Below are 27,565 nucleotides of genomic sequence, written 5' to 3' on the forward strand. Positions count from 1 at the left end.
GCTTGCTTGCTTGCTTGCTTGCTTGTTTATGCAGGGTACTGGAAGTAGGGTCTTCCATAGAGATTTTTAAAAACACATACCCAAGTCTGGAAAATGTTCAACTGTTCAACTTACAATGTTGCAAAAATGCAGGAGTGGACTTCCCTCTCTGTAGCGTAGGAAGTTTATCATTATTCCAGACTTACGTTTTGTGACTTACAGTGGTTTGTAGGCTCATTCAGAACAATGAGAACATAAATGTGTGCTACTAGGTAATAAACCACTTGACCATTCACAAATTGTTCACTTTGTATTCAGCCCGTGGGAAGCCAGAAGCCAAGGTGAATGGACACCTCCATTGTCTCCGTCATAAAAGGAAAGCATAAGGGCAGATCAAATACTTGTAGGTGATCTGGTTTCCTACTGGAGGTTTTATGCTGCCGTGCAAGTCCCGGGGAGCGCTGTGACAGCAATCTATTTTTCTTTCCAATTCTCTCCTAGTCGCTACCTTATTTTACTGACTTTAAATAATTCTCAGCAAGGTCAAGTATCTGACGCTTAAAACGAGTGTTACAGTCGTCTTACCCTATTATCGATTGGCTGATAACTAAGTAGCCCTGGCAATCCTGGAACTCACTATGCAGCCCAGGCTGGTTTTGAATTCACGACAATCCTGCTTTAGGCACCTGAGGACTAGGATAACAGGAGTATGTCATCACACCACTCACCGGTTTACTCTCAAATGTTCCAAATACTGTGATTTCTATGTACCGCCAAAGGGAATTTGGTTGCTGAACCAAGCAAGCGTGTGGTTCTGTGCACAGAGCTTCAGGAACAAGACGACCAAATTAATCCAGCTTGGCCGGATTGTGGCCAAGCTCACAGCTTAAATTTAGAGTTATTTCAGGACGTGCCTTCTGCGTCCCGTAAGAACGTCAGCCCTAAGTAAGCAGAGCTCACGACCCTAGTGATCTAGCAAGGTGACGCTTCATTACGCCGGACAGGGCTTGGGTAGCACGCCACAGCGCATCGGAAGAGTTCGAAAGGGCTCGGCAAAGCTCGACAGTGCTCCGGCTGGGCTCGGCAGAAATCGGTAGGACTCCGGTAGGGCTCGGGCAAAGCTCGTTAGAGCCCCGGCAGGGTTCGGCAAAGCTCGACCGTGCTCGGCACGGTCCGTCAAGGCTCGTAAGCGCTCCGGCAGGGCTCGGCAGCGATCGGACTCCTTCGGGTGCAGGAGCCCAGCCAACCCCACAGTAGCGGAGTGCCTGGCGGTGCGCGCTCCCCGAGACCCCAATACCCCAGAGCCCCGAGGCCCGCCCATTGTGCCGCGGGGTTCGCCACCCCGCCGGCCGCCTGACGCAGCCGAGGCTCCGCCCTCGGCGTGACGCTAGCGTCAGGCCAGTCCCGGCATGCTTCGCGGCTGCCCGCGGTCTAGCGCACTAAGGTATCTTCCCGAGAGCGACCGTCCCTCCGCGTCTCTGCACTGCGCACCCCGTCCGGCCGCCTCGTCGCCCCCGCCGCCCGCCCGTGCGTCCGAGCGGCCGCAGCCCTCCGCCGAGGGCGCCCCGGGACGGAAGGGTCCAGCAGCCTGCCGGCGCCCGCCGCGCTCGTGGTCGCCGTCGCCGTGGTCGTCGTGGTCGTGTCCGCCGTCGCCTGGGCCATGGCCAATTACATCCACGTCCCGCCCGGCTCGCCCGAGGTGCCGAAGCTCGACGTGACGGTGCAGGACCAGGAGGAGCAGCGCTGCCGCGACGGCGCCCTGAGCCTGCTGCAGCACCTGCGGCCGCACTGGGACCCCCGGGAGGTGACCCTGCAGGTGAGGCTGGGCGGGCACCAGGTTTCCTTCCCGAAGCCGCTGCCTCAGCGACGCCTGCCCGAGCCCGGGAGAAGCTCCCGGGGATGGCTGCCGCGGCCCTCGTCATGCTCCAGGGCTTCTTCCTCTCCTCCCAGACCCCGCAGCCCATCGCCTTCCGCGGTCCTCTCCGCTGCCCTCCCTCCCCTGCGCTTCCCTCCCATCCCTGCCTTATCCAGCCTGGGATCTTCCTACATCCTTCGAGCCGCGGGAGAACTCCGTTCCAAAGCGGAATGACCGTGAACCTGATGCTGCCCACGCCAGGATGCTAGGGAACGCTATTCCGTGCGTTACTGGAAGGCTTGAGTTGGTGTTTCTAAATTTGTAAAGTCTTAGAAGAATTAATGCTCTGGGTTGGAGTGAGCGATGACCTGGGAATATTTTTCGTGAATCAGTGATTTTTAAAGACAAAAATTCTCAGGAGAGAGAAAGCCCCCCGAAAATCTAGGATTTAAGAAAAAAAGGCACTTGCAAGTTATGTTCCCCCCTCCCTGCCCCCATACCCAGAATTTATTTGGCGTGATTGGTCTTAGTATTTTCAGTGCACAGCTTTAGGAATTACTAAGGTGGATTTTCTTGCAAACAAACAAGCCAAATTAGTACAATTTTAACGGCTGGGACTTGTTTTAGATTTGAGCAGTAATGGGGGGAACATTTACCTGGATTATCGGAGTCGTCTGCCCCATTTTGATGACTCCAATACATTGTGGGGTTTGTACAGAACTTATTGATTTCGTTTTTTTTCTAAAATTATTATTTTTTTAGTATAATTAAAGCATGAATAGTATCTGGCCTCAGAGCAGTTTCTGACACTAAGGGGCTTTTGAGTTTTAGTTTCGGTTCTTGTTAGAAGGGTTCTGAGCAACTGAAAGGGACCCATATGTTTTGGGGAAGAAACTTGTTAGACAAAAGACTTTGAAATTTAAGGCGTGCCTGGTGGGTAAGTATATAGGATATAGTGGATTCAAAATGATTTTTATGGATAGCTTGGACAATGACTGCATCTCTTTCAAGGACAAGCTTTTTTTTTTTTTTTTTTTTTGGGCAGTGCTAGGAAAGGCTGTTCTGAGTCCTAGGCAAGTGCTGTACTGCTGTATGTCGCCCTCATGTTAGACTGTTCCTATAGTATGTATTCACTTACTTGTTTGAGAGGGTTTTAAAATTTAATAAAATCTATTTCTGGAAAATATCTTACTAATTAAAGGCAGTGTTGCTTCCTGGTAAACTGCAGTGCTGGCAACCCGCATTTTTTTTTTTTTTTTTTTTTTTTTTTTTAAAGCAGCGACTTTTAAAGTTTGAAGCTTGGAATTTCCTTCCATTTATTTGTGAGTAGAGAAGTGTTAATAGCTGTTGAATGGAGCACTGTGTGCTGCATTGGGCTGAGCTCTTTCCAAGGCATTGTTGCCTAGGAAATGTTATATAGGTGTGCTCTCTCAACCTCTTGTGAAATTTAGTGAGGGAAACCAGGGTATATGTAAAAACAAGACTTAAAACTATTTCTTTTTTTTTTTTTTTTCCCTATTTCAGGCTCCATTGTGGTGGGCTTATAGGTGTTCTGACTCTGAGCTTTAACCTTTGGGTTCATAATCTGAACTTACACTTTGTGTATTTGACAGAGATATCACTCACTTCTAGAATTGATCATTAGAAATTCATTCCCTCCTGCAAGCAGAAGTCTTGGATCAGAAGCTGAGCCATCAGTAAGCCAAGGTTAGGGTCATTTATTGTCCCCAGCTCAGTTGAGGGACTTACACATCCTAGGGCATTGGGAACGAATGATGCCTTGGGGCTTTGTTTAATAATTCTGTTTCTGCTGTTATAGTTATTTTTTGAGACAAAGGTCTCACTGTGGCCCCATCTGGTTGGGAGCTGGCTCTGTAGACCAAGCTGGCCTGGAACTTGCCTCTTGAGCCTTGGGCTTAAAGACTTTTGTCCCTGTGGCCTGCTTGTTTAGTACTTCTTAATGGTTATAGTTCCTTTTCAAATGTCATCTCTTGAGCTGTAATGGTAATGTTCCTACCCTGTTTCTGAAAGGGAAGCATGGATCCTATAGCCCAGAAGATAAACGTCATTTCAGGTCAGCTGGGTCAACACTGGCCCTTTTTTGGTATTCTCTCCCCTCCCCCTTTGTATGAGGTTCTGGGAATGGAAGCTTCAGCACTGGGCAAGCCACACAAGCTTTCTACCCCAAACTGTCCTGTCTTTTCTCCCCCAAACTAACATTTTTCTTGGCTGTATGTAGTGGAGACAGGAAGATCAGGAGTTGAAGGTTGTTGCTGGCTTTACGTAAGGAGTTCCAGGCCAGCATGAGCTACTTGAGAACCCTATCTCTGCCCTCCAGACCCCAAAAGAAAAAATAAATTAAAATATATTTTTATGTAATATATTTCAGAAGCTTTTGTGACAACCCTTATCTTTTCTGATAGTTATCCCTGAAATACCAACATGTGGAATGTGAAAAAAATAGAAACAGGCCCCAAACAGAGAGCCTTGATAGTTCCCCAGAGAGTGAGTCTTTCCTTACAACTTACCGGCGTATAAAATAGAGTGAGCCTATCAAGTGAAAACACACTAGAAGGAGGGGTTTCTACGTAGGTACAGTAGTTCTGAGACAGGACTAGCTAAATGCTTTCTGTTTCATGCTGCCTTGTTTTAAAAATCCCTTCCACCCCATACTCTCTGTATGAGAGAGACAGGCAAGAATGAGTGTTGCAGTTGGTAAAACTGAGCCTGTGTGTAAGTGACAGATCTGGGAAGGACTACTTAGGGATTACTGTTCTTTGACCTAGAAAGGCTGTGTGTGTTAGGATTGAGGCAGGGAGGCCAGGCCTGCGCAAGGCTCCTCACTTAAAGAACTGCTGTGGCTCAGAAAAAACAGCTTTGAGCTCTCGGGAACACGCTTGCATCTCTCTCCACCAGTGTCACTTTCAGAAAATGACAGACGCCTTTTGCTGTCCAGCACTTACTTCATCTGAAAGTGGGTTTTGATGTATCTACAGGTTTGGGATATTATAAGGATCAAAGAGACGTAATTGTTTCTCCTTCCTATTGTCATTTTCTTAGATTTTCCTGCCTCAGCCTCTCCAGCAGTGCCATTACACATTTAAAGTCCAATGCCTAGACAAAATCCTTTTTCCTTTGAAAAAGCTGACTCAGTTTCTTGAATATTTTAGTGGTCACTTTAGGACTTCCACTGTACGTCACTGAGCAAAATGGTCATTAGCATGTCACTCTGTAAATACTTCCTTAGCTTGGGGTCCACAGTAGATAATGATATAATGGCAACATTTGATAGGCTGGGAAGACCATTTTTTTGATACAGATGATGTAAAATTAACATCTCTTCAGCACCTTGAGGCAGAAAACAGGAATTCCTTGAGCAAGAGGACTCATCCAGTGAGAGATCCTGCTTTAATCTATATGGTGGAGCTTGAGGGAAAACCCTGATGTTAGCTCTGGGTTTCCATACACTCTTGTCTTCTGCCTGCACATGTGTACCCTCACACGGAAGGATGTAATTTTGTGCACCGTCTTCCCATTAAACCCCAACCGCACTCTCCAGCGTCCGTGCTATTGGCTCCTCAGAAGCTTGCTTGGACTTGGGTACCTTGTGTCCATTCGTATTCAGTAGCTACCTTAAGAAAGGTGGAAACTATGGGGGTTGGGTTTGTGCCCTCCACTTCATTAGCTTCGTCTTACTGCTCAAGTTTTGTTATTTTTCTTTTTGAGACAGTCTTCACTCACTGTATTCCAGACTAGGTTGGAGCTTATAGGCAGTCCTACTTTGGCCTTCCAAATGTTGGTATGACATGTATGAGCTACAGAATATGCTTCAAATTTCTGTCTGTCTTCCTTCCTTCCTTTCTTTTCTTTCTTAAGACAGGGTTTCTTTGTATAGCCTAGGCTGCCCTAGAATGAACTCTGTAGACCAGGCTAGCCTTGAATTTACAGAGATCCACTTGCCTCTGCCTTCCATTGCTGGATTAAAGGCATGTGTCACCACTGCCCAGCTCTGGTCAAATTTCTTAGCTTCTCTGAGTTTCATTATCTGTAGCTCTAAAGTGGATCCAATAACAGTTCTTTACCCTGAGGCTCATGAGGGTAAAGCTAGCCCATGACAATTACGCGCTGAGCTGAGCACAGGCTGTACAGGGTCTGAATCAAAAACATCTGCTCTTGAAATTCCCAACCTGAGACAAATCAGAATATGGAATGTTTTTTGAATGACTGTTGAGATTTCTTTTTCACACGCAAAGATAGAAGGAATGACTTTAGCAATGTTCTACTCCTGTAAGACAGATCTTTGTGTTTCCCCAGTCAGTGCTGGTGAGCTCGCCTGGCACTAGGCAGTGCCCTTACACCAAGTCCCATCCCCAGCCGCGCTCATCCACATTTCAGAATGTTTTTAGAATCTCCCTGCTTTTTAAGCATAAGCTAGGTTCATAATCCCACCGTACAAAGACGGCTTCTTTGTGGGTTCCCCTTACACACTATTCTTCACCTTCATTAGTTCTTTTGCTGTCAGTTAAGTCTACGTGTCTCTTTCCTGTTCCTGTCTTAGATGTCTTAGAAAAATAATTCACAAGGATGGGAGAGACTATGTGATGTTGACTCCTGCCAAAAGGAGCAGGTTTGATAGCTTTCAAATGTTGTTATTGGATTTTGAAAAAACTGTCCATGGATTCTATTGTGATTTAGTGATTTAACTGTGGTTGGAGACTCAAATTGCTAGTGACTTTTCAGATATCAACACCTGTTCTTTAAGCAAAGAGCCTTGCGCAGGCCTGGCTTCCCTGCCTCAATCCTAACACACACACAGCCTTTCTAGGTCAAAGAACAGTAATCCTAAGTAGTCCTTCCCAGATCTGTCACACACAGGCTCGGTTTTACCAACTGTAGCACCCATTCGCAGTTCTTGCCTGTCTCTCTCATAAGACAGTTGGAAAATATGGGGTGGAAGGAATTTTAAAACAAGGCAGCAGAAAGTATTTGGCTACTCACAGAGAGCCAACCACCTCTGCTGGGGTTAAGGTGTGTGGCCACCCCTGGTGGTTGTTGAGTATTTCAATCTCCATAAAAACAAAATGTTAGGAGAAGCCATACAGGATTGCAAGATCGCTTGTAATCCCAGCATACAGGAGTTCTAGGTGGTAGGATTTTGACTTCCATGCCTGTTAGGTTACAGAGTAAGACATCCCTACCCCCCAACAGACACAACATAGGCAGTGCTGTGAGCCTTAGGAAGGAAGTGAATCCAGCATTCCTAAGTGAACTGACGTGTGCGTGGTTTTATCATCTCCCACGGCCTCCATTGGTAAGTGGAGGTTGAACAGAAGGAATCACCATGTTTCAGGTGCTTCAGGAATGACTAGGTAGCTCAGTAGTATAGTACTTGCCTAGTGTGTGCGGCCCAGGGGGCAGCCCCCAGTGCCACAGAAGGATTAAAGGCCTCAGTTTCTAATATTCAGTAGTTGATAAGGTTTCATTTCTTTTCTTTTCTTTTTTTTTTTTTTTTGAGAAAGGCTTTTTGTGTGTGTGTGTGTGTGTGTGTGTGTGTTTGAGAAAGACTTTTTGGGTTTTTTTTTTTTTTTTTTTTTTGAAAGCCCTTACTGTCCTGAACTAGATCTGTAGACTGGGCTAGCCTCAAACTCAGAAATCCACCTGCCTCTTCCTCTGAGGGTTAGGATTAAAGGCGTGTGCCACCACGTATTTTTAAACTAGGGATAATGTTAATTTTTAGCTGGGTACCTTTGTGCTGTGAACTGGAGCAGGAGGCAGCCCCAGGAGAATTGGGAAGATGCATCATAGAGGAGGGGACCTGATGTAAACCTTTGTGGGGTTTGTGTCTGTGGGCCTGGGTGGTCAAGCGCTGGAGACTGAGTCATAGTATCGTGTACCTCAGCCCCTCCCCTCTTCTCTCGCAGGGAGGTGAGCAAGTCTGAGCAAGGAAGAAGCATTTCACAGAGACAGCTAAGCCAGGCCCTAAGCAGTTTGGATAGAGTAGTAGGAGTGAGAGTGTTGGGCATTGAGGATCTCCATCAGTAGGGAGTTCGTAGGTAGTTTTTATTAAAGACGGAGCAGGAAGCCAGTGGATGCTTGCAAGCAGGTGAAAGTTTTTCTATTATCACAGGAAGTGTCATGTAATGCAGAGACCATTGACTGAGAGAAGTTTTTGTGGTGTTAGAGAACCAGTTGGCTGCAGTGCCGCACACTGCTGGCACTGGGCGGAGTGGCTCACCTTTACTCACGGCACTTAGTGGCAGAGCAGGCAGATCTCTGTGATATCAAGGTTGGTCTACAAAGGGAGTTCCAGGCCATCGAGAGCTACACAGAGATAACCCAGTGTGGGGGAAAAAAACAGAGCAAAATGCCAGATTGGAGTGTGCCCCTGTGTCACACCTGTATCCCTCGTTCATACACTTCTGTATGCACATGTGAAGTGTTTATCAGACAAGGAAGTTACTCTGCCCAACCCTTGAGAATGTTATCTGAATAGGAAACTATTCGAGTTGTTGATAGGCTTTCCCTTCTTAGTTCTTTGAGAAGCTGGTATCATCTTTCTCTGTCCTGGTTGCAGGCACCTCTCCTCAGATCACATCTTTCTCTGTCCTGGTGTAGGTGCCCCTCCTCAGATCACATGCTGCACTATTAGAGGCTTCAGGGCACTATGGTTGGACTGTGTCTAAGAGTTGTCAAACTCTGGAATCTGACCCTGAATCGTTTATTTTAGGCATATTTAAGCACAGCACATTTAGGAGAAAAATTTCCTGGTGATTATTAACTCAATCCCATCTGTACAATAAGTCACAAAGTCAGCTAAGCAAAGATCAGATGGGATCATGTGGAGACTCTGAAGTGCAGGTGACACGTTCCATAAAAACAGGTTCTCAAGAGTGACTGAGAAAAACGAGGTTACTCTAAGGGTCTGGGGAGGATCTGGCCTCTGGCCATACAGATAGAGCCAAGTTCACCAGGCAGTTAACCATGTCAGCCCCCAGCATAACAGGTTGTGCACCTCTGCCTTTGAAGGAACAACTGTGTGCTAACATTCCAGGTTCCCTAGTGCTTACCTGTGAGCACAAGGACCTCCATGCCTCCTACACACTGGGCTTTTAGGATAAATGTGAGTTGGGGAATAAATGATCACCTTGGATGAATTTTGAGCCCTGTAATAGCCACAGTAGAAGGATGTCAAGTAGATCCTCTGGGCTGAGACAGGTTTAGTGTTGTGTATGTGTGCGTATACCCATGAAGGACCGAAGTGGTGTTGGGTACCCTGTAGTGATGTGGGTTCTGGGAATCAAACTCCTGCTCTCTGGAAGAACGGATCTTAACTGGGAGATGTCTGGCGAGATGACTCAACTGGTAAAGACTCGCTGCCAAGCCTCGCTCACTGACTTTGAGTCCTGGAACCTATGTGCTAGGAGAGGACCGGCTCCTGCAAACTGCTCTGTGACCTTCACATATGAGCGCGTGCACACACAGAGATAATTTTTAAAATGTGTTTTGAGAAGATGACTTAGAATAATATAGGATAAGGGGTTAGATAGATGGCTCAGCTGTTAGGAGCACTTGATTTTTCAGGGGTCCTATGTTTGGTTCCCAGCATCCACATTGCACCCCAAAAGCTGTCTGGTGTGAGGCACACATGTGTACCGACACACAAACAAACACTTGTACATATGCATGGAGTTTTTAGAAATTAAGAATAGCATAAAATAAATCAGGGCTGGGGAGGTGCCTCAGCAGATGAAACTCATAAAGCTTGGTGTGTATGTGTGAAGACGAGTGTTGACTTCCCAGTACTGTAGGGATGTTGAGTGTATATGTAGGCCTGGTTGTAATCCCAGCACTCAGAAGGTTAGAGATGCATTCCTGGGGCAGGCCCAGCCAGCTGGGGTCAGCTGAGAGATGTTAGGTAAGAAGGAAGAGTGGTTGAGGAGGCCTATTGATCTTGGGCCTCTTTGTGTGTTCCTGAGTACATGTGGATACTCACATGTATGTGCCACACATGCCAAAAAAATACATCTGAAACTTTAGATTCTACATGTGGTTAAAAGTAAGCTTACACATGGGTGGTACTCACTTGTGGTGTGGGGTTAGCTCCTCAGGAAGTTGAGAGTGTGCTTATTAAGTTCAGGAGGCCAAGGCCTGCCTAGGGCAACCCAGCAAGATTCCTTCTCAAGAATAAGTGGGAGAGAAATTCATGAAACTCCTAGTTGTGTAGCCCCAGACCCTGGACAAGAAAGAATGCCAGAATTTGACTTTTATCTACCTTCTGGGCTTAACCTTGCCCGCCCCCTAGTGGTGACCACAGTAGCAGCGACTCTCCCTCCTCCCTTTCACAAAATGAGTTGTTACAGATTAGCCTTTTGTTGAGGAAAGCATGGTCTATAGTGGGTTCCAGGACAGCCAGGGTTATGTAAAGAGAACTGTCTCAAAAACCTGCAGCTGTGTCATTTTGTTTTCTCGTGACCTTGAGCATAAGGCCCCTTGCCTGTCACCTAAGTACTCAATCTGATTGCAAGTGTCAGCTCATAGTCTGTCCTTCATTGACTTACTTTTCCTAACACTGTTGAGGCTGTTTCAGTTTTGATAGTTAGACCGTTAGAGCAGACCACTTGTATATGTTTGAGTGACTTGCATGTCTTCAGAGGGTAGGTGCTTATTGGAATAGATGATAAACTGTCAGGGCTCTCTGGAAAGACGCTGTTTATACGACTGCTGTGGGTGTGTTCATCCTAAGATGATGCCATGAGACTCAGCTGTGGTTTCGTAGTGCAGCTCGAAGCAGAGTTTCCTCAGGAAGGCTTTTTTTTTTTTTTTTTTTATGACCCTTCCCATCTAATTAATGAGATCCCCCGGGTTATATAAAATTGTAAGACAGCTAGTATGCGTTCTCACCACGAGCGAAGTGGTTCTCACAGTGGTACTTAAAAACAGCTGAGCTTTTGGTCCTTACGATGTCAGGCTGATACCTGTGTACACATCTTAGCCATCTCACTTAGGGTGTTCGTTTTGAGTGCATAGGAGCCAATTCTGCTCACTTTACCATCTGCCTGCTAGTCCTCGGACCGAGATTGCAGCATACTGGCATTTCACAGTTATCAAGGACTCTTCAGAGTGAGTTCTGGTTCCCCAGTATCCCAGCCATAACTGACTTGTATGAAAATGTCCTAAATTTGCCCTCAAAATAACCCACAAAATAAGTTACTACATACATACATACATACATACATACATACAGACAGACAGACAGACATATGTGTGTATGTATACACACACACAAATATTATCTTACCTATAGTCTTAGTTTGTAGTCCAAGCTAGTCTATACCCTGTTATGTAGCTTAGGCTGGCCTCAGACTCTAGTCACCTCATTGTCTTAACTGATTTAGAAAAGAGGCAACTCCTCTCCCTTTGGTTGCCTGGTCCCTGGTGTGCTGACTTCCTGCCTGCCCTGAGTTGTAGTGGTGGTAAGCAGGGAGCTGTCACCCACGTGCAGGTTTGGTGAGATTAGCAGCCCTAGGTTTTGTTTGGCTCAGTCTGCCTCCATTCTTACTTCCTGCTCACCACTGTCTTTCTTTTGTGGTAATGTGCTTCACTGCCGGGGAGTCAAGCGCTTTCTGTGTTTAGCACACTGTTGTAGATATAGTGGCCCAGCTCTTCTGGAGTTGGTCCTGTCACTGCCGGACTCTGCTCACCTTGATAGCCGGCTAGCAGTAGGCAGTGTTCTGACAGACAGCCCTCAGCGCTCAGGGAATCGGCACTGTCTGCCTCAGTATTTTGACAGGTAACGAATGACTTAGGCTTGGGTTGCTGACCTAAAAATTTGAGACATAGCATCCGGTGTTAAGTGGATTCTATTACTCTGTGGCTTTAGCTAAATATGACAGCTTTACCAGTGACAGGGTTTTCTCTTCCTGAAAATTTATAATTTCCAAGGTTGAGCCCAGAACCACAGACTGTTGAAATAGTAACAGTTCTTTCTCTGCTGCTCAGGAGTGAAGCACCCTGGTTCCTCTGGGATGTTGCAGGTTCCTTGTAGGTTAAAGGCCTTGCATATAACTAGCCTGTGGACATCTCCTACCATTTAGGTAACCTAGGTTATTAACCACGGTTAGTACAGCATGCAGGCGGTGCTTTCTTTTCCTTAGATATTTTTGATCCAGGGTTGTTTGAGGCCACAGATACGTAACCTGTAGATGCAGACGGCTCTTTCTCTGTATGTAAAACAAGTACATATGTCGTGTACGCATGTATTCTTCTTCTTTAACGTAGCGACTGTAGCAGGAGAGATGGTTGAGTGATTAGGAGGTCTGGCTGCTCTTCCAGAGAACCTGGGTTCCATTCCCAGTACCCATAAGGCAGCTCACAACTGTCTGTAAGTGTAGTTCCAGGTCATCTGGTGTCCTCTACGGGCACTAGGCACACGCATGGTGCATAGACACATATGTACACAGAACACTCATCTGAAAGCTAACAAGAGAGCCAGAGTGAGCTGGGCATGATGGCGTTGTCTGTATCTCAGTGCTGAGGATGTGGACGAGGCATGATTGAGTTCAAGGTCATCCATGCTATATCCCTCCTGAACAGACAGACTTAGTACATTCAGTGTATTTGTTATGGAGGTATATGCATTGAATTTGAAAACTTAAACACCTTTGAATTCCTAGAGAAATTAAAATTTAGTTGAGATACCGTATTTTCATATCTCTATATTGATTATCTATAATTTAAGATTTTTACTTTTGTGTTTTGTACGAGACAAGGTAAGCACAGGTCGGTCTCCAGCTCCTTCTTGGGTCCATTTGCTTCAGCCTTCTGACCGTGGGGATTAGAGTCTTGGACTGCCACACCCGCCTTATGACTGTGTGCATAAGAGACCTTGTCATGTTGTTTCCCCTTTGTAAGTCTCGCTGAGCTTTAGGGCCAGCCTGGAAGGTGGTTTTTTTTTTGTTTTGTTTTGTTTTGTTTTTTTTGTTTTTTCTATTAGGAAGTATGAGACCTGTGTGAGTCACTGTCCTTGGCTCTTTTTCTTTCTCATGTCTTTCTTTTTCTTAGCTTCTGGGCTTTTCTCTCTCTGTCTTTTTTTCATTCATCATACAGCCTGGGCTGTTCTTGAGCGTGGAACTCTCCTGCTTAGCCCTGGTATGCTTACATTCACAGGTACCACCACAACTGCCATGCTTAGCTTCCTTTCTAGCTTGTTGAGTAGGAAGGCTAATCACTGTGTGTTACTGTGGAGTGTTGAATCTAGGCTCTATCTGCATGTTAGACATATAGTATACCACTAACCCACATGCCTCACCTGTAGTTACCTGTCCCTTTTTAATGAATGACAGTTAATTTCACTCACATATCCTTTACTCTGTATTGACAAAGACTCTCTTGTGCATCTCCTTGCCCTTTCTCATGAGACATGGCCATGGACCTGACATGCTTACAGAGATCGCTTAGCCTGTGCTGAACTTTACTAGGTGTGGTTGGTAATTACCATTTCAGAGTCAGTCTCCGCTCCTTTGTTTTGTTTAAGCATGTATGTTATATGTCCCCTTCCAACTTGGAGGGGGACAGATACAACACCCTACTAAGTCTGTCTTCTGTTGGGTTGGGAGGTGACAGGTCTTTCTGTTGAGCCACTCCACTGTCTGTCTAGTGCTAAGCGGTACCTACTCAGCATGAAGGCCGACGGCCATTGTGGATGCTCCAGTTGCTCTGTCTGCTCTGTGAACTAAGTATTGTTCCACTCGGTGCCCATTGCTCCTTGTGCTTGTTGTGGTGATACCAGTCCCATGTTACAGAGGACTAAGTTTCACAGCACTGCTGACAGTGAAGGACACAGGCCACTTGATCTCGGGGCGGGGTGGGGGGTTTATTTCTTTTCCAAGACAAGGTTTGTAGTCAAGGCTGGCTGCCACCACGGCTGACTGGCTACATTTCTTAATTTCCATTCAGCTTATGTCTACCTCTCAGACAATTTAGACATGCATTTGATTCATTTCTAAGTGATTTTGTCATTTCTAAAGCAGTAAACATTGTAATAAAAATAACAGTTCACTTTCACTGCAAGTCACAGGACTGGAGGTGTATGTGTGTATTTTGTTGTCGTGTGGCTTCACTCTGATTAAGAACGTGTTCTTGGTTGTTAAGCTTGTGGCATTAGAGACCTTAATTTATAATTGAGCTGACCGGTCGGTAAGCTCTTGAGCTTTGGGGAGGAGGAGGAGGAGGCGTGTCCGGCTGGATTGGTGTGTGTTCTGTGTGTCCAGCTGGATTGGTGTGTGTTCTGTGTGTCCGGCTGGATTGGCGTGTGTTTTGTTTGTGGTGTTGATTGCCTACATGCAATCATTGTTCTCGTTAAAAATGAGGACATGAGTGGTGTGCTCCATCTCTACAGTTCTTAGGGTGTTCTTTCTGGCAGTGCTACATATAAGGTAGTGGTATCTATAGATTTAGGTGCTGAGTCTTGGACTAAGGTCATTATGACCAGTCTTAGTAATGTTTTATATAGTTGTGCTCCCTTTCTAGGTGGCTGGTAGCACCAGCTTTCTGTCGACATAGCAAATACTAGTTTCCCTCGTAAGCAGGGTTTTAATTAGATTTTTATATTCTTCTGCATTTAATCTAATTACATAGATTGTTTTGCAGGGTGTTGTAGGGCAGGTGATAGATAGAGCTTGAGACAGTCTTGGAGCTCACTCTGTGATGCAGGCTAAGCTTGGACTCAGCCTCCTCTTGAGTGCTGTTGGTACAGTGTGAGTCATGACGTCTGACCTTTCTCAGACCTCGATGTTCCATCTCTTGTGTGTATTTGTGGCCATGGACATGCTGTGATGTCAGCAGAGGTGAGTGAATGCTCTCCTTTCTCTGCTGGCTCCTCCTGGGCTTGAAGTCCATGTCAGGCGTGCTGCTGAGTGCTTCCACCCTCTGCTGTCTTGGTGAATAGAGCCACCTTTTTAAAACACTTCTAAGCCCTGTGCCCTCTTCTCCCTCCTTTGTCTTCTTGCCACACATTCCTATCAGGTTAGTCTGTCTTCCCCAAGTGGACTCTCTCACTCAGGTGCCTTCCCCAGGGAAAGCACACTACTGAGGGTTCTCCAAAAGGGTCCTTGATGTTCAAAAGTAGGTGTTTTTCCTGAGTTTTGGAGGTGGAGGCCAGGGTCTGGTGTGTGCTACCCATGTCTGCTGAGCTGTACCCAAACTCGTGGTGTCTCCAGTCCCATTTACTCACATTCACCTTTCATCCTGGCCTTCGGAAAGGCTCTTAGCATCTCTTCCTTTTCCGGCAGCTGTTCACAGATGGGATCACAAACAAACTCATTGCCTGCTACGTGGGCGACACCATGGACGATGTGGTTCTGGTGAGGATTTATGGCAACAAGACTGAACTGTTAGTTGACCGAGATGAAGAAGTGAAAAGTTTCCGTGTGCTGCAGGCTCATGGCTGTGCACCTCAGCTCTACTGCACCTTTAACAATGGACTGTGCTATGAGTTTATCCAGGGTGAAGCTTTGGACCCACAGCATGTCTGCAACCCGGCCATTTTCAGGTAATTTTGTAAGTTTCTTCTTTTGAAAAAGAATGTTATGTGCACTAAAAAAATATTAAAAAATTTAAAATTACCTTTAGTTTTTGTGTATGTGGAGCGGGGGAAGAGGAGGGAGGAGGGCAGATAGGTATGTGTATGTGAGGGCAAGGATGTGTGTGTAGAGAGAGACAGAGACAGACTTACAGACAGGAGAGGGAGGGAGGGAGGGAGGCGCGCACTTGAGAATGGAGAGAAAGGTGTCTGAGTTTGGGTGTTTTTGCCACAGCACATTTTTTTAGTGGTCAGCAGAAAACTTCTTTCCCTGAGGACTTCGGGAATCAAATTGAGGCCATCAGAGTTGCATAGCAAGTACGTTTACCTGCTGTAGCATTAGCTGGCTTCTTAGACACTTAACAGCTGAGCGTGGTAGTTTACATCTGAGATCCCAGCAGGATCTGGTAAAGGCCATCCTCAGTTACCTAAGAGTTGGAAGCCAGCCTGGACTACAGGAGACCCTGTGTCCCTCCCAAGAAGGCAAGCATTTGAACACCCAGCAGATGTATTGTTTGGTCCCTGTTCAGCAGTACCTCCTATGTTCAGAGGTGAAGCATTTAAGAATATAGAGACTGCTGTAGTCAGTGTGGTGACGTGAGCAGCCACGACTCAACCTGAGAGAATGTGAGTGGGCGTGTGAAGTAATGGTCCACGGAGAGCTTTACTGTGGAACGTCGGTGAGAGCGGTCCTGGCCTCTACCCACATTTGAGTGAGCACTACCTAGCAATGAGATGTGCCACCTTTGCTTGTGCCGAGATTATGTCAAACGCTGTATGCATTGTTCTTGTAATGAGAGAGGGTCCTGTGGAGCCCAGGCTGACCTCAAGCTTTGTGTAACCGAGGATGCCCTGGGACTGGTTTTTCTGCCTTCATCTTTAGGTGCTGGGATGCAGGTGTGTGCTACCACGCTCTTTGTTTGTTTTTGAGACAGGGTCTCAACACAGTCCTGGCTGGTGTGGACCTGGCCGGGTAGACCAGGGTAGTTTAAGTGTCTGTGAGCACAGCTCCTGCCACACTTCTTCATCCTTGTTGATGTCCTCACTCCCTGTGCACATCCCACGCCTCCTTTATTCTGCAGGACTGTTGGGTTGTCTTCAGTCCTTCACACTGGAACTTGGTGACATACATCAGTCAGGACTCACATTCAGGAGACTTTTACTTTCCAGACATAACAGCTGAGACGGGACATAGGGAGTTTTATGTTTTTTACTTTGCTGATTCTGGCAGGATGTTGTGGAATGAAGGGCCACATTGAAAGCCATCCTGTCACCTTTCTGAACTGTGGACCTTGGGCATGGAGCCAGGCCACCTCACCTTCACTGAGGCATGGGAATTTGCTGCCTCGTTTTCCTCATCTAAAAAATAGGAATAATATTACCTAATTCCATTTTATCAAAGAGCTTAAGTTTATAAATACAGAAGCCGGCTGAATTTCTGTCATCTGAGATGCCTGGGGCTGGAAACGCTGCCTAGGTATTTTTGTCCGAGGAGTATTGCATTCATAATACTCGTCTTTGGGACGAGGCCAGGTTTAAACAAGAATCCAAGTATGTTGGGCTGTGTACCTACAGCACACCCTTGTGCATTTGTATACAAGGTTCTCAGGGTGTCGGATCTGACTAAGCTACCACACAAAGTCAGCTGTGTCCTTTTGCTAAGGATGCTCAACTTGTATGTGTAGGAAGTTTAGAACAGTGTTAGGTAATGTGTGTTAACTTAATAGTTTTCTTATGTTTCCTTACATGTTAGCCAAACTGCAGTTCTAAGAACCTGGATACTGAGAACTATCAACACTGTTGGCAGGTTGCCATGGACAGTGCCAAGCGCTCCACTCCTTCCTCTGTGCTGTTGGAAGGATGCGCTTCTAAGTTTAGCTGAGTGTGGTACGCATGTGTACTTGTACTGTGGGAGGTGGAAGGCAGGAGGCTAACCTTGGCTATGTGAGCTTTTGTTCCTTGTAGAGTAGCTGGGAGGAGGCTCAGTGGGCAGCGTGCTGCTGCATGTGCTGAGAACTGGAGTCTGCATTCCCAGAACCACTCAAGTCCAGGATGCTGCACACTCGTAACCCCATGCCTGGGGGCGGAGGGTGGAGACGGATCCCTGGGCCAGCTGAGCAGGGTCAGTAGAAGACTGTTTCAGAAACAAACGTCATCAAGGAAGACCTCCCTGTTGTTACCTTCTGGCCTCCCCGCTCATGGCAGGCACATGACCATACACATGACCCCTCCCCAATTTACAAAATTAAAATTCACACCAAACTAGGTGTCCTACCAAGCTGTGTAATCCCAGCCACTCAGATGGCGGAGGGAGAGGTATTACTTGAGACTGGGAATTTGAGGCTTGACAGCTGAAAAATAACGAGGTTCCATTTCGGGGCTTTGGCTTTTAGGAAGTGTATGGAAGCTGCATGTGAATGTGGCTGGGCAGACACTGGGCACGAATCCCTTCCTGTTTAGGACAGTCAGTGCTGTCATAACTAGGTGAGCTCTGCTTCCCGACCGGGAGCCAGGTGTCCACCTCTTAACAAAGGTCTTGACAAATCTAACTTAGAATAGAAAAGGTTCAGTTTCAGGTTCAGTACTGTTTGAAGAGTTTAGACTCTGTGGTCATTTGGGTCTTTCAGGGTTAGGGTGCTGTGGGGAGAAGAGCAGTGGCAACTGGGATCACACAAGCTCAGACCAGGGTTGCTCACCGCATAATGGCAAGGAAGCAGAGGCATATGAAGAGGTCTGGGTCCTAGGCTCGACCTCCAAAAGGTTCCAGCACCTCAGGTGGCACAATCAGCTAGAAACCAAGCTGGCAAAGCCACTCCTTTGGGGACATGTGAGCTCAAAATGATGTTACCAGCCCCTTGGGGGGCAGCTCCCGGAAAGGGGATCTTTCTCACACATGCATGCTTATTAGTTGTTTTGGTCCCCCCCCCCCCCCTTTTGGTGGTGCAAGGCTTTGACAGGGTTTTTCTGCGTAGCCCTAGATGTACTGGCCTGGAACTCGGATCCCCTGCCTCTGCCTCAGGAATGCTGGGCTGGAATCCAAGGTGTGTGCCACCACCTCCTGCCTGACCGCCTTAATTTTTAACTGGGAAATCCCATATATAAGACTTCCATGTCTGAGGCATGGGGACACCAGAGACCAGTTTCTTTCTTTCTTTTTTTTTTTCTTCTCTTCTCTTTTTCCTCCTTTGGGTGCAGGGTGAATAGGCTCACAGCAGCTCAGGCTTTCAGTGCCCAGTGGTTCTCCAGCCCAGCCTCTGAGCACCCAGGTGCAGGACCACACTTGGAGTCACTGTGCCCAGCTATGCCTGTTCTTGGTTTTTTTAATTAAAAATAAAACTTCACAGAGGCTACTACTGATTTTAAGTTATTTAAATTTTAATTATAGTATAACATTCGTAATAGGTATATTACAATTCTAAAAATGTCAGAATTCACTCATTAAAGTTGGGGACATGATCAAATGATTGGGATTGCTAATACTGATGGAGCACTTAGCAGGAACTCTGTAGTGTCTAAATCTGATTTAATAAAGTTGATGCAAAATAACTCTAGGGAATAGATGCTAATAAACCTGCATAATGAGAGATGAGAGAACTAAGATAAAGACATTTCAGTCATTGACCTTTGTCCACATGGCCAACACAAATAGATGCTGAAAGACATGACAGCTGACTAAGTCCCTATGCCTTACAGTAGCAGAGTCAGGCTTTCCTGTGCTACTTAGAAAACACGGCATTGTTAGACGTAAAGGTGAACAGAGACAATAGACATAGAAATTCTGTTGTTCTCTTAGTATTTATTATTACATAACACTTGGTGTGCTGGAGAATTTTTTATTAAGGGAACTATAATCTTTCTGAGTAACCTCAAGTGGAAAGAGTAGAATGTCACATAGTTGTTTCTTGATGTACTTGAGTGGCTGATTCTAAGATTCCTTCTCTCCACTGAGACCTAATCTGTGGGTGCTCAGTTGAGTCCCTTGTGTGACGTATTTGTGTGGAGCGTATGTGCCTCCCATCGCCGGTTGTCTCTGTGTCGCTTAGTCCCACATGCAGTGCGAGTCGAGTGCTCTCCAGAGCCGTTAGGGTTTACTGTTCAGTACAGATGAGCTGTTGAAGATAGGAGGAGCACACGGTATATGACAGTGACACAGGCAGACAGTAGGGGTGGAGAGAGGGAGGATTTGGAAGGCTAGGCTCCTTCACTGTAACTCCAAATAGTATTAGTTATATAGAAATTATGCAGTACTCAGTGCAATGAGGTATAACTTTTGTGAGATATATATTTTTCTCAGTCACTTCAGTTGTGCTTGGTTGAATCCATAGATATATGACCCAGAGACATGTGGGACTGACTGCAGATTTTAGTCAGTTAAGGTCAGCTAAAGCTGATTTTAGCATTTACAATCACGGTCGACTAAAATAGTGTTACTTGTACTTTTAGTTAATCTACTCATTTAGAATACATAAGAAGATACTAATGTCATATATTAACTATGTAGATATAATATTTACTGTTAGAAACCAGACATGGACTCTTTCAAGTATATTGTGTGACCATCTGGTTTGCATTGTGATAAATTGATTCATTATGTTTTTGAAAAGGAGGCTAAAAAAAACCTAAAGAAGAAACTGATAGGAATCAAGTTAGTTGGTGTTTTAAGGAGGACATTTGCTGTTTGTTTTGCTATTCAGTTTATTTCAGGTCATGTTGTAGCTCTCTTATGGCATTTAAAACACTTAGCAAGTTCTGTTAACCACTAGAAAGCAGAAACTGCAGGAAACGGGGAGAAGGGCAATAGTCTGAACTATACATTGTTGTGAAGGGAATCTGGGTAGGAAGCTTTCTGCTCATCTTTACTGGATCTTTTTTTTTTTTTTTTTTGGTTCTTTTTTTCGGAGCTGGGGACCGAACCCCGGGCCTTGCGCTTCCTAGGTAAGCGCTCTACCACTGAGCTAAATCCCCAGCCCCTCTTTACTGGATCTTAAAAGAAATAAAGAGCAGGCTAAATCCCCATACCCAGTGGGACAGAACAAATAGTAGGAAGTGAGGTAACCTTCCTTCCTCAGCCAACAAGAGAAGAATAATCCTGTAGGAACAAGCCAGTCCTGGCTTGGAGCTCACCTGTGCTTCAGAGGCAGAGCCAGGAGATCAGGAGTTCAGGGTCATCCTCAGTTACATAGAAAGTTCCAGGCCTGTCTGTACCTCTCATCCTACCTCAAATGCATCCATGCATGTATATGACACATTGAGGACATCAGCAAAACACAAATAATTTTATTTTTATCTTTTTAAAGCTGACTGGGGCTAGAAATGACGCAGTTGGATAGGAGCTTGTCTTTTACAGAGGGACTGAGGTTGGTTCCTTGAGCTTCTGTCAGGCAGCCAACATAATAAGAGCCAGAATGTTCATGGTAGGGAGGGCTGGGGATGTAACTCAGATGGTAAAGTACTTGCTTAACATGAGTGAAGTCCTGGTAGCATTCTTAAATAGGGAATGGTAGCACGAGCCTGTAATCTCAAGAGGTGACAGACATAATGATCAGAAATTCAGAGTCATCCTCTGCTACATAGTCCAAGGCTAGCCTAGAGTATATGATACTTGCATCTTAAAAAAAATCAGATAATAATTGTAGTAGAAACTTAAACGTGTTTATTTAGTCTTAGTTTAGAATCAATCTTATGACACTTGATTCTGTGTCTTAGTTTGTTCTCAAGTATTTTTGTGTGTTAAGGTCCTCAGGGAAGCTTTTAAATAATCTCATTCATTAGCTAGATCCTAACCAAGCCCATTAAATCAGAATTTGGGGGGACAGTGAATTTCTTTTAGCAATACCACTGATGGGGATAGCCTTTTCTTCTGGGGATCATAGTTAGAGTAGGGATAAGCTGTGGTGGCCAGGCTGTGGTGTTAATGGGTCACAAGTCCCTGTGGGGTTGCATCAGGAGTCAAGGATGTTGTGGCCATAGCAAGGAGCTGTGAGGTGGAGGAATCCGGAAAGGTGTGCAGGAAGCAGCCTAACTTAACCTGGCAGAGTTACTGTTAAAATGACACTTAGAAGGAAACATCTCAGAAAGGCATGGAAGGCAGTTGAGGAACCTGACTAATGCTGATGGAGTGAGAATCTTTTCTAAATAGACAGTTATTCTTCATTTAAAATTTTGTGCTGTTTTGTTTCTAAACAGGCTCATAGCTCGTCAGCTTGCTAAAATCCATGCTATTCATGCACACAATGGCTGGATCCCCAAGTCTAACCTATGGCTAAAGATGGGAAAATACTTCTCTCTCATTCCCACAGGATTTGCTGATGAAGACATTAATAAAAGGTAAGTTACACTGGCATTTGCATTGCTTTGCCCTTTGTAGGTCCTGGAAGATAACGCTTGTATAAAATCTGGTTTGCATTCCTCTCTGCATTAAAGTGAACAAAATTATTGACCGTGGCTCTCAGATAAGTCTCCTTATTCTTTTGAAGCCCCCTCCCCTTCCCATCCCTGACCCTGAAGAAAAGTTTCCACAATAAAGGGGGATGGAGTGCTACAAATAAAATAAAAGAGTATTTATTTAGCCGTAATGATAAAGAAGACCAGGAAAGGGTGCAGTGGTGCCAATTATGGTGAACATTTAGGGATGTGTCTTTGTGGGTATAGATGGGACTGTAAGAATTTAGGTCATTTTAATTTCCTGTTTATTTAAATGCCAGATTATTAGGGTGAAAATTTACCTTCTGAGACCTTAGCTCTTGAGTTGGCTACCAAGTCCAAATGTGATGATTGACTTTGTAAGTGGGATTTTTAATAGATTAGTCCTTAGAATCTAAATTTAGGACATTGTCATTATTACTAGTATAAACATGGAAAATTTTATTAGGTTTCTACATAAAGTGTGTTAAGGCTGTAACTTTGTGTACCTCTGTATAGAAGTTCTATTTCCAGAACAACAGAAGCATTATTTAGAAGTGTCGACAGGGTGCTTACCCACATGTATGCATGCGCACACAGTCTCTTAAGTTCATAGTGTGTGCTCACATGCACATCACATGCACATCACATGCACATGCACATCACATGCACATCACATGCACATGCACATGCACAGAAAATAATGTAAGTGGACTGGGAAGCAGCAGACTGGGGCCAGCCTGGCTGAGTAACGAGGTCATTCTTCTGTCATGTCTCCGCGGCAAGTGCTCGGCTCCATTTTGTCATCTGTGTAAGGGACAAGTGTAGGTTAGTAGCTGGGTTTGGTGGTCCCCCATGTAGATGTTTGTGTCGAGGGTGAAGAGCACTTTGATGACGTTGGATGAGGAGCAAGAGTCCAGGCAGCTCTTTGGGAAGGAGTACGTGAGTGGCAGTCTGCCTGGACTACACGTGACAAGCTGGAGGAGGGCGTCCGCTCTGCATCGTTCTATTTGCTGTTGTATTTTATGCAGATGGGTAACCTACATCCATATTTTTGGGTTCCCCCCTTTTCCCAGGTGCCCTTCTATTAATCCTCGTGCTTAAACTCTGTGTTGGTAATGTTTCCTTATGGAAGAGTCTCCTCAGTTGGTGCCATAGCTCTGTTGTTGAGACGAAGTAGGTAATGTGCCTCAGACAGTGCTCGAGGGTTTTCTGAAAACAACTCATTTTCATCTTTCCTTGCTTAAAGTAAATATTTTCAGTCTGTAACTTTAAATAATACATTTTAACCTGTGAATGAATGAGTTCATTGTGTCTCAGCCCATTGCCTGTATAAAGTGGCAGTAGACGTCAGTCAGGTGTTCTCAGTGGCACACCACAGCCGGTAACTGCTTATTCTGTCCCTCTCAGTTTTGAAGCATCAGGTTTCAGTTTCTGCTTTACAGTTGTTTAGCTCTCTTATGTTGAAGTTGATTATAAAGGATTTTTGTTCAGGCTTTGGAACACGTTGATTTATTGTTGAATTCAGGAATATGTTCTTATTCACTGGAAAGTCTTTGAGGTAGAATTTTAACTTTAAATTTGAAAGACATTTCAATCAAATAAATAAGGTCTGACTCTTCTTTTAAAATGGAAAGGTTCCTAAGTGAGATCCCCAGCCCTCAGCTTCTTCAGGAGGAGATGACTTGGATGAAGGAGATTCTTTCCAGCCTGGGCTCCCCTGTGGTACTCTGCCATAATGACCTGTTGTGTAAGAATATAATCTACAACGAGAAACAAGGTAGGTGTTTGACCTCAGCAGTAAGTACTTTGATTGCTCATATGCTCTTCTCAGTGGTCCCTTGTCTTTGTATCAGTAATCTAGGAGTAACACAAAGATTTTCACTTGAGGTTATACAAATCAGGGTAATTGCTGTTAGGAATATATATATATATATATATATATACACACACACTTTATATGGATAAAATTTCTTTAAAATTGTATAATTAGAAGTAGTTTGTTCTTGGCTTTTTAACTGTACAATGATAATTGTGTTTGTATATATATATGTGCATATACATATATATTTACAAATATACACATATAAATATATATTTCTAAAAGCTGTTTGGCTGTTTGTGACTTTGAAAGCATGCCTGCTGTCATGGGGAGTGTGGGAATTGAACAGGTTGCTACTGCACTACTGGATCTCTGGGAACCTCTCAGTGCTGTGGGCTGACAGCAGTTATTATCACCAGGCTTCCTAATTCCTGTGTGTATGCTGATACTCTAGGGAGAGACTCAGATGTAGGTTACTGTCTTTGTCATATTTATAGCAAATGAAGTAGTAATAAAAATAGCTTTGATAAATAGACAGAATATTCTGAAGTAACAGCTGATACTTTGGTGTAATTTGTGTGACTTCATATCTGATGCTTTGTGTGCATATCTCAGAGCCACTGGTTGCATTATTAGGTCACTGGGTAAAGTGCTTTGAGGTTTGGTTGCTAAATAGTAAACACCTTCAATACCAAAATGAAATCTAAAAGTGCCGTTTGTTTTAAAAAGTTAATTGAGAAGTGACTGACACTGGGGCCACTGCTTTCGGAGAAGGCCCATCTTTGTGAATAGTTACTTTGTGAAGACCGTATTGAAAATAAAAAAGTTTTTATGTATATGCTAAAACCAAGAAATTACTATTATTGTGGTCATAAATGTATTACATTTGCTACTAGTGACCTCATATCCAAAGTTGGGACTATTCTAATAAAATAATTGTTAGTAATTATAGCTGACTTTAACCTGAAGCTTAATTAAAGAGACACTGTCAAGGACGATGGCCTTAAGGCGTTCATTTTTTTATATTTGATATTTTAATGTGGATGGGAGATTACTTAAACAAAAGCACTGTTCTAAAGGCTGTTTTGAATCGTATTAGTTCCTGTGTGGAATCCTTCATTTTCCACTTGGGTGTAACTGGAACGTTAAGTCTTTGACAGTGTTCTTTAAGGAGAGTTACTGCACATTGATTATCACGGTTGTCCAGAGAATGCGTGGTGACCAAATCTCAATGCCGTATGAGACAGCATTAGCTGTGTCTCACGGGCGTGCTAGTGTTAAGTTCAGTGCAAGACCTGGTAACACGTGTGTAATGGAGTTTCACGTAAGGGACTTCATCGTACATTTGAAGTGGACACTCAGCTTTAATTTTAACTGCACGTTAAAGGGAATTCGTTACTTCCTTTGGAATATAAGTTTAATTGCCATTTATATTTTTATTTTTTGCATATCCATTTCATAAAACAAACTTGTTTACAAAATTAAAAATAAGGGACCAAAAAAATCAGATTACTTTGTCCTAGGCACTTTATTTTTCATTAAGCATCTGTCATTCTCAGCTCTTGATAGTATCAAAGAGAACAGTTAGGCTTTAATTTGGTGTCAGAGGTCAGAATCCCTCTCCATGGCTCTCTGTCCTTTCCTTCATACTGTACTGCTTGCTCTCTGTCTTTTGGGCATTTTGAGTGTTGTCAGTAAGGAAAGGCTGTGTCTATGTTTTCTCTTTATCAATCAGTGGTTTTATGTTTACTAGAAAGGCTAATTGGATCTTGGAACAAAATTTCTGTGTTAGTAGTTGATCCATGAGCTCTAAGATGCCTACTTAGTAGTTGATCCATGAGCTCTGAGATGCCTACTTAGTTAGTAGTTGATCCATGAGCTCTGAGATGCCTACTTAGTTAGTAGTTGATCCATGGGCTCTGAGATGCCTACTTAGTTAGTAGTTGATCCATGGGCTCTGAGATGCCTACTTAGTTAGCAGTTGATCCATGGGCTCTGAGATGCCTACTTAGTAGTTGATCCATGGGCTCTGAATGCCTACTTAGTAGTTGATCCATGAGCTCTGAGATGCCTACTTAGTTAGTAGTTGATCCATGGGCTCTGAGATGCCTACTTAGTTAGTAGTTGATCCATGGGCTCTGAGATGCCTACTTAGTTAGCAGTTGATCCATGGGCTCTGAGATGCCTACTTAGGAGGCTGAGGTAAAACCCACAGTTGAAGAGCACTGACTGGAAGCTGTGCTGCTGCCATCCTTTGCTGTGACCATAGGTGAGGAGCCAGTAGCTTTGAGATAGTGAAGGCTTGTGTGATCTGAGTCTATACTTACAAGTACAAGATACACGCTTTAGTCCAACAAATCAGTGCGCTTACTGCATTGGGTCTGGGAGATTGCTTTGACACTGCAGAGGTGATCTTAGGAAAGGCAGTAATGGGAGCCCGGTGTGTGGGTGCATCTTGTCTCCCAGCATGTAGGAGGCAGAGGCAGAGGCAGAGGCAGGCCACCTCGTCCACTTGGTTCCAGGACAGCTACAACTACACATGGAGACCCCCATGTTGAGTGGGGGTTGAGGAAACCATAAGAGGGGGCTGGAGAGGGGGCTCAGCCTTTAAGGGCTAGGCTCTTTACTGTGGCACTGAAAGCTTAGCCTTTTAAGGGAAGGTAACTTGCACTTATAGTAGATTAAATTTGCATTTTATTCACATATGCATTTGATCTGTGGCCCTAAAGTCATCCTTGTGACTTGAGTACAGGATCTTCCTATTTTCTGCTTATCTTATGAGATACAAGTAGATAAAAATAGTGGATGGAGTGAGTGTGCTAGCCCGATATCATCAAGCTGTCTTTATTCTTTTAATTTCTCAGAAGTGTAAATTTGAAGCTCATTCAATATGTTTGTGCAGTATCACCTTGCAGTGACTGCATACGTTTTACAGTAATGTAATGAACTGGTGTTAGAATTAATATACGTACATAGTTTGTCCAACATTATTATGTTTATAGTATACATTCTATAAAATGCTATCAGAATTTAAAAAGTTAGCCTATCTGGGAGGCAGAGGCAGAGGCGCAGAGAGGCAGAGAGGCAGAGGCAGAGCAGAGGTAGAGAGGCAGAGCAGAGGTAGAGAGGCAGAGCAGAGGTAGAGAGGCAGAGCAGAGGTAGAGAGGCAGAGGTAGAGAGGCAGCGAGGCAGAGGTAGAGAGGCAGAGAGGCAGAGGTAGAGAGGCAGAGAGGCAGAGAGGCAGAGGTAGAGAGGCAGAGAGGCAGAGGCAGAGCAGAGGCAGGCAGATCTCAGTGAGTTCCAGGACATAGAGAGCTACTTGGAGGAACAAACAAAACAAAACAAAGCACAAACAAGCAAGAAACACTCCTTAAAACAACAAGAAGAATTAGCATAAGAATATAGGTGTTTGTTAGCTGATGGCCCATTCCTGGCTTTAATGAAGGGACAGCTGTCCTTAAAGAGGGGCCAGTGCACAGTGATGGGATGGAATCTGTAATAAATAAATACTCTGGGAAGCAGCCATTCCTCCTTCAGAGTAAGACAGCAGCGTGCAGTTGTCTGTCAGTTTGTCAGTCTCACCAGGCTTACCGTAGGGAACTTGAGTGACTTCCAGTGTAGTATGTGGCTCATAGCTGATTTCTTCAGTCGCTGACATGTCAGAAGCCATTGATTAACTTTGAGATTGTGCTTTTGTCTCTACTTCTGTTAGAAGGTTCTTTGCTTTGACAATAACTTTAATTTTTTACCCCTTCCCCAATTTCTTAAGAGCCCACATATAAGTCTTACTATAACTTTAAATTTAAGGGCTGTTAATCATTGTCCATTTTTCTACTCAGTAAAATGCAGCAAGTTGACTGGTTGGCATTTAGGCAAACCAAAGAAGTAGAAGGAAATGGAGGCTTTTTATTGGGATGGTTTTAGTTTT

The 27,565-nt window shown here is 44.6% G+C and overlaps 1 protein-coding gene across 4 annotated transcripts in view; it reads left to right on the forward strand.

The window, feature by feature from the left end:
- Positions 1-1,270: 1,270 nt before the first annotated feature.
- Etnk1 (ethanolamine kinase 1) overlaps positions 1,271-27,565 on the forward strand; it is a 44,278-nt gene continuing 17,983 nt past the window's right edge. For 3 of the 4 annotated variants that reach the window (XR_005503240.2, XR_010065649.1, XM_039107705.2), the window contains exons 1-4: positions 1,271-1,795; positions 15,124-15,383; positions 21,600-21,740; positions 23,453-23,595. Coding sequence is in view for 2 of the 4 variants with exons in the window: in XM_039107705.2 (XP_038963633.1) it covers positions 1,640-1,795; positions 15,124-15,383; positions 21,600-21,740; positions 23,453-23,595 (700 nt within the window). In the remaining 2 variants the exon portion in view is untranslated. The remainder of the gene's footprint in view (positions 1,796-15,123; positions 15,384-21,599; positions 21,741-23,452; positions 23,596-27,565) is intronic. The other variant, NM_001107894.2, reaches the window with a different exon arrangement.

This window comes from Rattus norvegicus, chromosome 4, assembly GCF_036323735.1.
Source record: "Rattus norvegicus strain BN/NHsdMcwi chromosome 4, GRCr8, whole genome shotgun sequence".
Classification (NCBI taxonomy): Eukaryota; Metazoa; Chordata; class Mammalia; order Rodentia; family Muridae; genus Rattus; species Rattus norvegicus.